Source organism: Macaca fascicularis, chromosome 18, assembly GCF_037993035.2.
Source record: "Macaca fascicularis isolate 582-1 chromosome 18, T2T-MFA8v1.1".
Taxonomy (NCBI): Eukaryota; Metazoa; Chordata; class Mammalia; order Primates; family Cercopithecidae; genus Macaca; species Macaca fascicularis.
Window position 1 is genome coordinate 22296899 of NC_088392.1, and position 13547 is coordinate 22310445.

At 42.7% G+C, this 13547-nt stretch overlaps 1 protein-coding gene across 11 annotated transcripts in view; it reads right to left on the reverse strand.

Annotated features, from left to right (window-relative positions):
* MALT1 (MALT1 paracaspase) overlaps positions 1–12272 on the reverse strand; it is a 79520-nt gene extending 67248 nt beyond the window's left edge. For 10 of the 11 annotated variants that reach the window (XR_012427112.1, XR_012427113.1, XR_012427111.1 and 7 more), the window contains exons 1-2: positions 11846–12272; positions 2481–2647 (exon numbers count right to left, since the gene is read on the reverse strand). Coding sequence is in view for 4 of the 11 variants with exons in the window: in XM_045378164.3 (XP_045234099.2) it covers positions 2481–2647; positions 11846–12054 (376 nt within the window). In the remaining 7 variants the exon portion in view is untranslated. The remainder of the gene's footprint in view (positions 1–2480; positions 2648–11845) is intronic. The other variant, XM_074022432.1, reaches the window with a different exon arrangement.
* Positions 12273–13547: the final 1275 nt, after the last annotated feature.

The following is a 13547-nucleotide window of genomic DNA, read 5'->3' on the forward strand; positions in this document are numbered from 1 at the left end:
ACAACACAAATCAAAAGAGATATGAGGCCCCTATCATTGTATAGATGAAATTCAACACAGCATCATCTCATGTAGCTCCTATAACTCTGCGAGGCAGAGAATACTTATGTTCATTTTATAGACTTGGCAAACAATGGTTAGAGTAATTAAGCATAATTATTGAAAAAGAGAATGAAATACATGTTATATTTACTTCCCAGAAAGGTTTCCTAAGCTTTCAGAGGCCCTAGTATTCCATAAAGTATGAGAACTTACTAAAGTAAGTAAAAGTAGACTTTACTAAGTATGAGACTTTACTAAGTATGAGAACTTGGACTTTACCAGCATGAAACCTAGACTGGTAGATTTCAAATGTCACAACTCCTGGGTGCTGCTTCAGGTACCAGCAATATAATAATTAATAAATACCACTTTAGGAAGTCTACTGTTTCTATCAGTAATGGGCCAGGTTTAAAAAAGAAAGTTGGCCGGGCACGGTGGCTCAAGCCTGTAATCCCAGCACTTTGGGAGGCCGAGACGGGCGGATCACGAGGTCAGGAGATCGAGACCATCCTGGCGAACACGGTGAAACCCCGTCTCTACTAAAAAATACAAAAAACTAGCCGGGCGAGGTGGCGGGCGCCTGTAGTCCCAGCTACTCGGGAGGCTGAGGCAGGAGAATGGCGTAGACCCGGGAGGCGGAGCTTGCAGTGAGCCGAGATCGCGCCACTGCACTCCAGCCTGGGTGACAGAGCCAGACTCCGTCTCAAAAAAAAAAAAAAAAAAAAAAGTTTACTGTTTGGTGCCAGTCAACGGTTGCATTTGGGAGGGTGGCATTAGCAGCTACTTATTCCCACCCCAGCCCTGTTGGTACGAAGAGGCGCTGGGAAACAGAAGGCAAGCATCCAATACAGTGTGTGTCACATTCATAGGGCATTTATCAGAGGCCTATTTTACCACCTACAGCGGGCCTTGTAAAGCAGGGATGACTGGGAGTCCAAGTCTCCTTATTTATAATCCAGGGCCCTTTCCATTTGCAGTAAACTACAAATAGAAAACTAGTTACCTCCCCAGCATCTGCTGCTTCCTTTTTCCTTCTAATAGTTCCAGTTTTGTTTGGTGATCCATGTGGTTCCAGGAAAGCTGACTCAACCCAACTCCACTCCTGGCTTCAAGCCAGGCGAGTCAGCACATTCCATCTCCTTGGCACAGTGACAGGTTTAGAGTTAGGCATGTGACCGAAGCTAGTTAACCAGATGAACTCTCTGGGTTTTGCTGGGACGAGAATGAAGAGCCCAGAAACAGCCAGCAAACATCTTGGGCTATGTGGAAAGTCAGTCGTGGAAGGAAGCCAATGCCAAGAAAGGAAGAGCAAAGACAAAAACCAACCAACTCCTTGAGACCAGGATTGTTCCTTGATTCTCTTGAAGCCAAACCAGCTCTAAGCTTTTCAGTCAGAAGGAGAAATGTATTCTCTTTATTAGGTCTATTTGAGTTGGGGTTTCTGGTACATGTAACTGACAGCATACCACTATACCATGTGTTCCTAATTCCCTATCCCACAACTAACAATAAAAAATAACATCTCAATTATAGTTTTAAGTTCCTCATGTTAACTTAAAAATACATCATAACCAAGCTGGTTATATAATGAAATGGTATACATCAAAACCACGTAAAATAGAGTGCATCAGGTCCTTTGTCCACTGCCCTTCCAAGTTCAACCAGCCTCTCTGCTTCCGGTGGGACAAATAATGGCCACTGGACCCCCGGGTAAGGAAGGGGGCCTGCAGTGCTGCCACAACCAGGCAGCTTCGATGGCATGTCCCTCCTGCCTCCCACCACTACTGTAGACCAACTCTATCTGCAGCTGAGAAGAGAGGAGCTGAATGGAGAAGAAGGACTGTTTCCTAAGCCTCACCTGATGTGGGAAGTGCAAAGCCTCACCCAGTGTCGGTAATTCAGGAAAAACTCATAAGGTGATAAGGTTGAGTTCTACCTGGTTTTGATGTATACCATTTCAACATTCAAAAGCCTCACTGCAGCAAAAAAAACTTAAACATTTGTCATACTTGCTTTACCTCATCTATACAGATATATAGGATTAAATATATGTTCATTTTTTTGGCTGCACTATTCCAATGCACATTATAGAAATCTTCTCCCTAAATACTTTAAAATGCATCTCCTTTTAAAAAAAGGGACATTCTCCTATAGCATCATTATCATATGATAATTACTTAATATGTCAAATATGTAGTTACATTCAGATTTTTCCAACTATCTCAAAAATGTCTCATGTAGCTGGTTTCTTCAACCACAACCCAACCAATATTCATGCGCTGCATTTGCTTTTTATGCGCTCTTTAGTCTCAACCTGGGAAAGCAAACAAGGCCCTACACATTTACATTTTCCAAAAATACTTCACACCATTCACCTGGTCAAAAAGAGAGATTTTCTTCTAAGTTTGGCTCCACGAACTCCTAAGAACCAAACCTACCTGGGGGGCTGAGAAGCTGAAGAACTTCAGTGTGCTCCATAGCCTGCAGGAAATCACTCAATTCTGTGACTGTGCAACCTTTTTCACCCATTAACTTCAGCAGACACAAGCTGGGGCTTCCTTCAGGCTCCAGCACCTTAAGAGAACACTGCTCCAGGTCTAGGCAACTGAAAGCAACAGAAAGAATTCAAGTCAACAGCTTTCTTCCACATGCTACACCTGCTATATATCTGGACCGCGGTGGTGCTGTACGGAATAAATCACAAGGGAGTGGGTGGGTGGTGACAAACTTTCACATAATGAATGCAAGTATCCTTTCCTCCTCTTTCCTCATGGGGAATCCCTCTTTATTCCCTTCTCCCACTCAGCTCCCATGATTATTGAATCAGGAGAATGAGAAACCTAGAAACAGGATGTGAGAGAAATTGAGCCTTGATACTTAAAGGATTTTTGCCTTTAATTTAGGAATGGGGAATAGGAAGGCCAGAAAAATTTCCTTACTCCTTCTTCAAAGATGGTGAAATACAAAGTGACCCCAAATGAAGCCCCAGTAGGCTACATTTTGCTGCCTCCTGAGTGAAAGAAATATGCACTCATTCCATTAGGGAGCCAAAATATCTTAAATCATAGGCACATGCATGTATACAAATGGTGTTGGTAGTACTCTGAATTGAAAGGAAGAGAGGCTAATGTCTCAAAAATGACACTAAACAGAACAATCAATGTTACAAGGTTAGCAATGGAAAAACATTTAAAATATCCTTAATTACTAGTTTAAATACAGTAGGGCATGCATATCAAATGAAATACTGTTAATTCAGTAAAAAAAACTGAGCCTGAGGTAAAGGCATAGGTCTTCAAGACATACTGAGAAATGAAGGAATTAACATAAACAACTGTATATTTTACACTATTTGCATTAACAAGATAGTATGTCTGTGTGTATATTCATACAAAAAAAGGAAGATACAGAACAGTGTTTGCTATTACCAAGATCCTTTGTGTGTGTTCTTATACATGGAGAGTAAACTTTGAAAAGGTATCTAAGAAACTCATAGCCATGGTTGCCTCAGAGAGGGTAAGAGAGTAGAGCTCATGGCTGGATGATCTACTTTTCACTATAATCCCTTTTGTACGGTTGATTTTTTCTGTGTATTTATTTTTTGATAGTTTTTTTTTTTTTTTTTTTTTAATAGAGATGGTGTCTTGCTATGTTGCCTAGGCTTGTTTCGAACTCCTGGGCTCAAGCGATAATACCGCCTCTGCCTCCCAAAGTGCTGGAGCCACCACTCCTGGCTCTTTTGATAATTTTTAAAAAGTATATTTAGAAAGAGAACCAGTACTATTGACATTCAGAGTACTTAGGCTGGGCATGGTGGCTCACACCTGTAATCCCAGCACTTTGGGAGGCCAAGGCAGGCGGATCTCATCAAGCCAGGAGTTTGAGATCAGCCTGGCCAACATGGTGAAATCCCGTCTCCACTAAAAATACAAAAGTTAGCTGGTGTCTGGTGGCGCACGCCTGTAGTCCCAGCTACTCAGGAGGCACAAGAATCGCTTGAACCCAGGAGGTGGAGATTGCAGTGAGCTGAGATCGTGCCACTGCACTCCAGCCTGGGCGACAGATCGAGACTCTCTTAAAAAAAAAGAAAAAAGAAACCAAAGTACTTCTAAGTACCTAGAAATATCCTACTGCAGGGACCATGGCCTGTGGGCCAAATGTGTTCAGCTACCTGATATCCGTAAATAAAGTTTTATTGGAGCACAGCTACACTCATTCATTCACATATTTACAAATGTCTATGGCAGCTCTCCTGATACAACAGCAGAGCTGAATACCTGGCTGCAAAGCCAAAAATATTTACCACTGGGTCCTCTATGGAAATAGTTTGCTAACCCTTCCTTTAAAGAGTGTCTTACTGTCCTTTTGTTAAAACTATTCTTTTAAAAATACCAGTATTTAACATACATATACAATTTCCTTTTCCATGTTATCGTGTGCCGCAGTGGTATACGAGATTAGAAAGATAGGTTAAGATCAGATCATAGAAGGCCACAAAGAATGGAACAATATATGAATTGTAATCATTTTATAGAAGGGGAAAATACAAGTATGAAACATGCAAGGGGAGACAAAAGAATAAAGTAAAAACCAAGCAATCAATGACACAAAAACTTTCCCAAAGAAACATAACCAACAGCAGCCAACCAAAGTGTTCAGATAATCTGCGTGATATACTATAGAATTCATGCCTCATCCATCTTTGCAGATCCTGCTCCTTTTCCTGCCAATTTCAATTACAGTCCCATATTAACTCTAGCTTCTCTATAAGGTCCTCCTAGACCACACCAGTCCACCAAACACACTTTATACACACAGTCCTCTAATTGCACTAATTCTATAGACAACTGTTTTTCTAAATGGCCAGTGAGTACATACTTTAGATATTCTGGGCCATAAAGTCTCTATCACACATTCTTCTTTGTTGTTGTTTGTTTTGTTTTACAATTCGTAAAACACAAAAACCAGTCTTAAATCATGGGTTATATGAAACCAGTAGCAGCCTGGATTTGGGCCTTCAGCAGTCTTGGGCAGACTTGTTTCATGTTTTATCTCACATAATTTAACCTCAGAACTGTGAGCTTTTCTTCATGCTCATGAAGAAAAGCTTCTTTATCCAACTAGATTATAGTAAACTCCTTGAAAACAGAAACCCCAGCATATTAAACATACATGTGTGTGTATACACACACACACAGACATAAAATCCCTCAATACCTAAAATTCTGTCTTGTCCATATTAATTATGCATAAATGAAAGATTACTGAATGAATTTCAATCATAACTGTCAAGGCTGAAAGCCTGAATAGATGCAAGGGGTGAAACATAATAGTGCTGGGGTGTGACAGAATCAAGGTTAGCAAGCTATTTTATTGCTTGAAATATTAATCCTCATTCATTTTGAGTAGTCTTATTAAGATGCTACCATACCATTTATACTGTCATCCAAGATTTATAATTCAACGATGTTAATTATTTCATATGGAAAAAATGTATACGATCAAATTAATTTCATTAGTAACATTATCTACCTCATAGAGTTGTTAGAATTAAATAGCTAATCCATGTAAGAAGTGTTTAACACAGTGCTTGACAGGTAACAGACATTCAATAAAGGTTAGCTCTTACTATGCAATAAGAATATGGGGATATTAAAATAATATTAAAGCTAATTTCTTAACTATGCTTATTTCTGAAACAATTTTAGCTTTTCCGGAAAAATTTTTTTGAGTAACTATTATTTTGGTAACCTGAAAATGTCCTCGAAGGCCTTCTGTGATCACTATCTTTACTAGGTATTCTTTTCTAAGCAATCTCGTTCAATTTTATTATATTCAATATGCCATTCTTGTTAAATGTTAATCATATCACAGGTCAACCAGTCCCAAATTCCGGACTGTAGACCAGTGGCAGCACAATCTGCAGTCCAAGGTAAAATGATACAAATAAGGACAACAAAGCTGTCTTTTATTCTAAAATTATCTTTTCTATTTTTAGGTGTTAAAAGTGTTCTTTCTTTTAAGAAACAATGCTGACTATGATGACAGAATACATAAAAAGTTGAAGCTGCCTGTTAGTGCTCTTATTTTGTGAAATTTTATTTTACTAGTTTCTGAAATGCCCAAGTGAAAGAACCTGTGTTAGAAACAATACAAGGATTACCAATTTTGTAAATAATTAGAATGAGATTTGTAAAAATAAGGATGCTGTATGCTAAATATAATTTTTATGATTCAGAAGTTTACCAGGATCTGACAAATGAAATTAAGAAGCCATCTCATCAAATGCAACCAAGTGATGCTTTAATTAATGTCATATTGATACAGAGACAATTAAAAACACTTGGCTTTCCTTCCCGCCAAAAGAACAAAGATCAAATTGAACTACAGATGATTTATCTTCCATTACAAGAGGCACAGGAGAAAAAGAAGATTCTGTATCTCCTTTGGTTTTACTGATTTTCCACATGGGCACCGGCTTTCAGCTAAGATGATGCTTACACAGACCTAACTTTTCTTTCTTTCCTTTTTAAGTTACATTCCTGTAAGAGTGTGCTTTGAAGTAGTTTCTGAAAGCCCTAATTTAGAATTTTTGATTTAATTTAAAAACTGCTTTATTACTGAAACAAATGTATTTTGCTTTTTAAAAACATCTCTATTTTTCACTTTAAAAATATATAATCAAATAGAACGTATTATACACCCTTTAGGGGACAAACTATGATGCTGTTTTTAGGTTCTTCTGCTTCTCCTCTTGGTACATTTACCGTTTGGAATCTTTATTCATTAATTTGATCTATTTAACAATCACCTAAAATAGGCTACCGTTTTTTCTAGGTGTTGAGGATACAGCAGGAAACAAAACAAAATTCTGCATCTTCCTGGATCTTTCACTCTAGAGAAGTATAGACATAAATTTAAATATACACAGAGCTCTCTCTTTGTGTATGTATCCAAGCAGCCAATGGTCATAAGTGTTTTGGAGGAAACTAAGATAACGCACGCAAGTAGACAGGTAACACTGAGCAGATGTAGGGGGTAATTTTAAATATTATGATCAGACAAGAGCTCAGTGAGGTGAACAAGTCATGTGGTTACTTACGGAGACCATCTCAGCCTGAGTAAGCAGCAAGTACAAAGACTACTGTGTCCAAAGGAAGGCAAGAAGGCACATGTGACCAGAGTAGAGAGGGATGGAGATAAGAAGATATCAGGATGAAGACTGAACTGGTAGCTAATGGTGTTTTTACTCTGAGATGGAAAAGCAATAGGAGAGTTGGCATTTTTTTTTTTTTTTTAAATGGGGTCTCTCTATGTTGCTCAGACTGGTTTTGAAGTCCTAGGCTTAAGTAATCCTCTCACCCTGGCCTCCCAAAGTGCTGGGATTACAGGTGTGAGGCTACCACGCCTGGCCACAAGTGGAGAGTTTTGAGCAAAGGAGGAATAAGACTTGATATGATGTTTTAAAAGAATCATTCTTACTGCTATATTGATAACAGACTGGGGTGGGAGCAAAGTGAAAGAAAGAGAAGTTAAATGGCTACTGGAATAATCCAGTTGAGAGACAACGTGGCTTGGTCCAGTGTGCCAGCAGTGGAGGTTGGATTCTACATACATATAGTGAAGGTACAGCAGGCAGGATGTACTGACAAAAATGATTTGTGTGTAAAAGTGGAGTCAGGAATGACTTCGAAGTTTTTGGCCTGAACAACCAGAGGGTATGGAAACTGTGAAAGAAAGAGGTTTATAAGGAAAGACAGGTTAAATTTTGGACATGTTACATTTAGGACGTCTCTGTCATTCAAGAGAAGATGGCAAACAAGTGTTTACATACATGAATCTAGGAGTTCAAAGCAGAGAAACGGGCTGGAAATAGAAATCAGGAGTAATCAACCCAAATAAATGTAAAGCCATGGGACTGAAGGGTAAGACCAAGAGGGCGAGAAGGAAACCTTTTTTAGTTTATTTGTTTTAGAGACAAGGTCTTACTCTGTCGACCATGCTGAAGGCTGACAATACCTAAATCAATTCCTAAAATTCTGTCTTGTCCATACTAATTATTCATAAATGAATGATTACTGAATGAATTTCAATCATAATTGTTGAGGCTCACTGCAGCCTCGAACTCCTGGGCTCAAGCAATCCCACCTCAGCCTGCAGAGTAGCTGGGACTATAGGTGTGTGCCACTATGCCTAGCTAATTTTTTATTTTTTGTAGAAACAGGGTCTCAGTATGTTTCCCAGGCTGGGAGGAAACCTTTTGTTAGAGCCTTTTATATGTTCTCATTCCTATAATAAACTGCATGAAAGCAGGATTTCTGCAGCTAAAAGTGCACCTTCTATTTAGCAGGTATGCAATGACTGTTTTTCCTTGGTCCAGGTTCCATAGCCTCATTCTAAGCTCCCTACTTAACAGAATTTTAGGCAGCATGTGATGCCTCCTGTAAGGTCTGCCATCCTTAGGGCTCAGATGTTCCATGCCACCAAAGAATTTACATAGCTTGGGCAAGACCCTCAGAGTCTGTGCCTATCCACACTAACAGCAAAGGGTGTCCAGGTCAGTCTTGAATGGAATTAGGGCTGAGTTTGACTATAGTGCATTCCCAAATGTACATGGCTGTGGGGAACTAAGCTATAAACAAGGATTTACTGTGAGTCATCAGCAATGAAAACATTTACAATTATTCCTAATCTATTGTAGACAGTTTGAACAGGCTCTTTTCTTGTGGTTTACTTATTTGTATTATTAAATTTTCACCCAGTTTGAGGAAAGATGTAAAGTGTCAGAAAAAAAAAGTGAAGAGAAGAAAAAGAAACAGAATGGGCAACATTTCGAGATTTTAGGGCTGCAGATCCAGTGACTGAAGAAAGCACTTCACAGCCTCGTGGGACTTGTCATCCACGTGGACTAGACGCTCACACTGTAATTCCTGTCTCTGGCACCAGGGAAAAAATACCTTTAGGACCTTCTAGTATCACAGATCCTCTCCCATCAGTATGAAATCACTTTACGGTAACTTTTTTGTCTTAAATAGAGTAAGCATCCTCAGCTGACCTTGCTTCACTGTCCAGCCCCCAAGTTCCCAGTGCTGCGTTTTGAAAAAAGTCAGTTTAATTCTTCTGATTTCAATAACGATGAGCTTAACATTCCCAAATTCTCCAACACTTCTCACTGCAACCAACCTTCTCAAAACTAACCTTTACCATCCTGAAAGACAGGTGAAATTTATCTGCCTCTCGTCAGACTTCCCACCCCAAATTCTCAGATTCCACAACTGCATGCCCTTTGTGCTTGCCACTTCTTGTTAGGCAACGGTCCCCTTCTCTGTGTGACTCCACAGAAAAGTGGCCGCAAATCTTTCCTTTAGTTCCCCCAAACAAAGCTAAGACCATTCTGTGGTCTTCAACAAAAACTGATCGAAGGCAGGCAAAGAAAACACAACACCCAACATCAAGTATCCACTGCTTTTGGATTCCAGCAGCCATGCTTCTGCCCTGGCAGGGCCTTGCTGACTTTCTTCTCCCTCCTTCACGGCCATGTAGGAGTCCTCCACACCCGGCTTTCTTCAGGAAGCCCAGAACCTTCCCTAACTAGAGTACTCTTAACACTGTAATACTCTGGAGATCTGCCCCCAAAGACAATTTTTTACATTATGGTAAGTCCAGAAATTCAGAAATTTATGGACCTAGCATAACAGTATTTTGGACTTTTTTTTTTTTGCGTATCCAAAAGCCCAACATGTTTTTCCCAGAACAGAAAAAAAAAATGCCACCTCTCTGTTAGGTCTTGCTAGTTATTCCCTCCTTACATCATTACTCCTTTGCACAAGCAATAATTCCAAATCACTATTACCCTTTGCCTCAATCCCAGACTCTGAAACTGAGAGTTGACAGGAGGGTTTAAGAAAATAATGTGGCCAGGCAGGGTAGCTCACGCCTGTAATCCCAGAACTTTGGAAGACTAAGGCGGATGGATCACCTGAGGTGATCACCAGCCTGGCTAACACAGCAAAATCCCCTCTCTACTAAAAATAAAAACAATTAGCGGGCCGTGGTGGCGCATGCTTGTAATCCCAGCTACTCGGGAGGCTGAGGCAGAAGAATTGCTTGAACCTGGGAGGCAGAGGCTGCAGTGAGCCAAGATCACACCATTGCACTCCAGCCTGGGCGACAGAGCAAGACTCCATCTTGGGGGAAAAAAAAAAGATAATGCAAAAATAAGAAGAACAAAGAAGAATGAAACAGCAGCAGCAGCATGTAAATATTTAGTACATTTTATGGTACATACCATGTCCTCAATAAATGACAAAAATCCACTATCATTCATATCCAACACAGCATTTAATGTCATTGTAAAGGTCCCCAAATAATAGTCCATTACTGGATAACCCCTTATGATTAGTAATTTAATATTTGTTAAGTTTTTTATCTTCTAAAATTTCTAGCAAATAGTAAGCACTTAATACCATTTTGAATAAATGACTTCCCTTTCATCAAGTATTTACTAACTTCTACACATAACAATATTAAGAGACGGTTTCTGTTCTTAAGGCATTTATACAGATGTGTACAAATAATTATACTATAAGACAAATCATAGTCATTTGAGAAGTTTAAAAAACTGCTAAGGGGTTCAAAGGCAGGCCAAAATTACAACAATGGTATAAAGTAATGGTTCTAAGTGGGGTCTGGGAACCCCTAGTGTAGTTCCTGAGACCCTTTCGCGCGGTCCACAAGGTCAAAAAGATGTTTCATAATAATATTAAGATTTTATTTAGCTTTTTCATTCATTCTTTCAGGAGTGGACACTGCAGTTTCCAGTGTCCTGTGACCTGTAATAGTGCAAAAGACTGAATGCAGAAGCACATAAACGAATCCAGCTCTGTGATTAAGCCAAGACATTAAAGAGATCTTCAAAACGAAAACCAATGCCACTTCTCTAATTGACTTTTTTGTTTTGGAAAATTTGTTTTTCCACGAAAGTATTATTTCTGCTACCATGTAATGGGTTATTCTTTTTAAATAATATTTTTAAAATGTCTTAGCTTTAATTTCAATGGCGGTAAATATCAGTATATATTACATGTATGTATTATCTCTAACCCACATAAGAGCTCTCTGGGGTCCTTAATAATTCTTAAGAGGGTAAAGGAGTCTCGAGACCAAAACTTCAGGAACTCTAATACAGCCATTCCAAACCTAATAAGGAAAAATAGTTTTAATTCGAGTTTCATGTTCATGGTGAAGTCAAAAAGGGAACGTGGTAACCTGGTTTGATGGAGGAAGATGATGAGTTCGGCGTCAGTCTTTTCCAATACCCTGCAAAATGTTCATGAATTCCTGCACCCCGCCCTCGGCATTCATCACCTCGCCTGCGCTTCTTCCCAGCCTTCCTTAGGTCTCCCAGGGCAGTGTCCACATCCCTTTCTTTTGCATTTTAAGTCCTCTGGATGACTGCCCCATCCCAGGGGTCTCCTGACAGCTTTCCTTCTCTCACTATCCTCCGGAGTCAACCTCGACTTCTCCCTCTCACCCAGGGGCGGGGGTGGGAACAGGGAGCTAAGCAGCCGCTGGGCCACTTTTGCCTCCTCCCTCCGGAGCCCCGGGCTCCGCTCTCAAATCCCAGGCGTTCCAGGGGGCTGCTGGGTTCCGCTCCGTCTCAATGACCGAAGTCCTCCCCACCTCCGCTCACTCACGCCGGCGGCCCCTGCCGCGCTCAGCCCCGCCGACGGCGCCCCCACTTCCCCACGGGAGCCCACCTCGCTCGGCCCGCTCGCCCGGCCTGCCGCGGCCCCGAGCTCACCTGAGGCGGAGGCGCCCGCGACTCCCCGCCAGCTCCGCCAGCCTCCTCCAGCCCCGGCCCTCGGGCGCCTGGTCCAGGTGCTCGCTGAGCCTCCGCAGCAGCGGCTCCCGCAGGCGGTTGAGGGTCGCGCCGGCCGGAGGGGCGAGCAGCGGCCCCGTGAGGGCAGCCGAGGGCGGCAGGGCCTGCAGCGGGTCCCCCAACAGCGACATGGCCCGCGCCGGAGACCCCGGACTGCCGGGGCTCCTGCCCGCGCCGTCACGGGCCTCGGCCCCGGGGTACCTTCCGCTCGCCTCCGAGTCGCGGAGGCAGGGGCGGAAGCACAAATCTGGCAGCGCGGCACGGCCCTCGGAGGAGGAAGCTCCGCTCCCCGCCCCAACCAGACAGGTTTGCCTGGGGGAGCCGGGCCTACCGGCCACGCCAGCCACGCAGAGGGGCGGGGCACCCGGGGGGCGAGGCGCGGAGCCTCGAGGGGCGGGACCTTGGGCCTCGAGGGGCGGGGCAGGGTCGCCTACTGCGGGCGGGCGTGCGGCTGTGCGCCTCCCTTGCCCACCCCTGCGGTCCCGGGCTGGCAGTGGCGCGCGCTTCAAACCCGGGAGGTGGGGAGGCCCTACAGAGCAGGAAAGGACGGGTTGGGTGCAGCTGGAGGAGGAAGCGGTGGAGGAACTACGCCCCGGCAGCTCCTCTACTGCGAGGAAGCCTGCGGCGTCTGGGCTTCCCGAGACCGTGGGAGGAGGCCTGCGTACTCACGCCAGAGAGCTGGGCATGCGGTTCTCCGTCGCCGGCTCCCGCCCGCAGTCTCCGGTGGGCGCTCTCCCCTGACTCAGGAACTTGCATGTGCCCAGCGACACACCAGAATCCTGCAATGGGCAACCTCAGTGGACGCTTCCTCGTTTTAGGGTTAGATGTGTATGGCATTGCTAGAGGGAAGTAGTGCTAGAGATCCGGATACTTGAGTTGGAATTGACCAAAATTTTTGACTAGACTTTTAAAAAATTACTACTTTGCAAACTGAGCTGTGGCATATTTAAGGCTAATCAGATCTGGGAAATGATTGTATTTAGCAGGAATCATCTGGTTTTCCCGGGTCAGACTGCCGCCCGCAATCTTCCTCGTCGAAGCAGACAACCCTGTAGAGGATGCCCTTCCCTGGAATGATCCGGAATGGATGACACCTGAGCTCTCTCTGCCAATCTTAGCAACATCCAAGGCCATTATTCCTTTGAAAACTATGGCTTCGTTTGGGACAAAAAAGGAAGTAACTTAGAAATGTGACCAGATAGTTCCCTACACAAGGCTTCCTGGCCCAATTTCTGTTGCCATTAGCTTTTCATCACCCAAGGCAGCAGGATTTTCTGATCAATAATTTGGATACCTATATTCTTATACATGTTGGCGAGGTAGGTGCGCCATACAGTCTCCACCTCTTTCTAGCAGAAGCAGTCCTTAAACTTCACTCTAGCATAAGTTCAGAATTCAGACTGCAGTGCGATGGCTAAGAGCATGACCTTTGGACCCGGAAAGATCTGCTGGATTCAAGGGTTAGAAGCTTGAATGAGTTACTTAATTTCTCTGCCTTATCTATTAACACAGGACTGAAAATAGTTTATATAGAGTTGTTGCCTATGTGAAGCACTTAACTCGGTAACTGGCACATCGTAGATAATAAATGCTATTACCCTTACACATACATACTCAGTTTGAC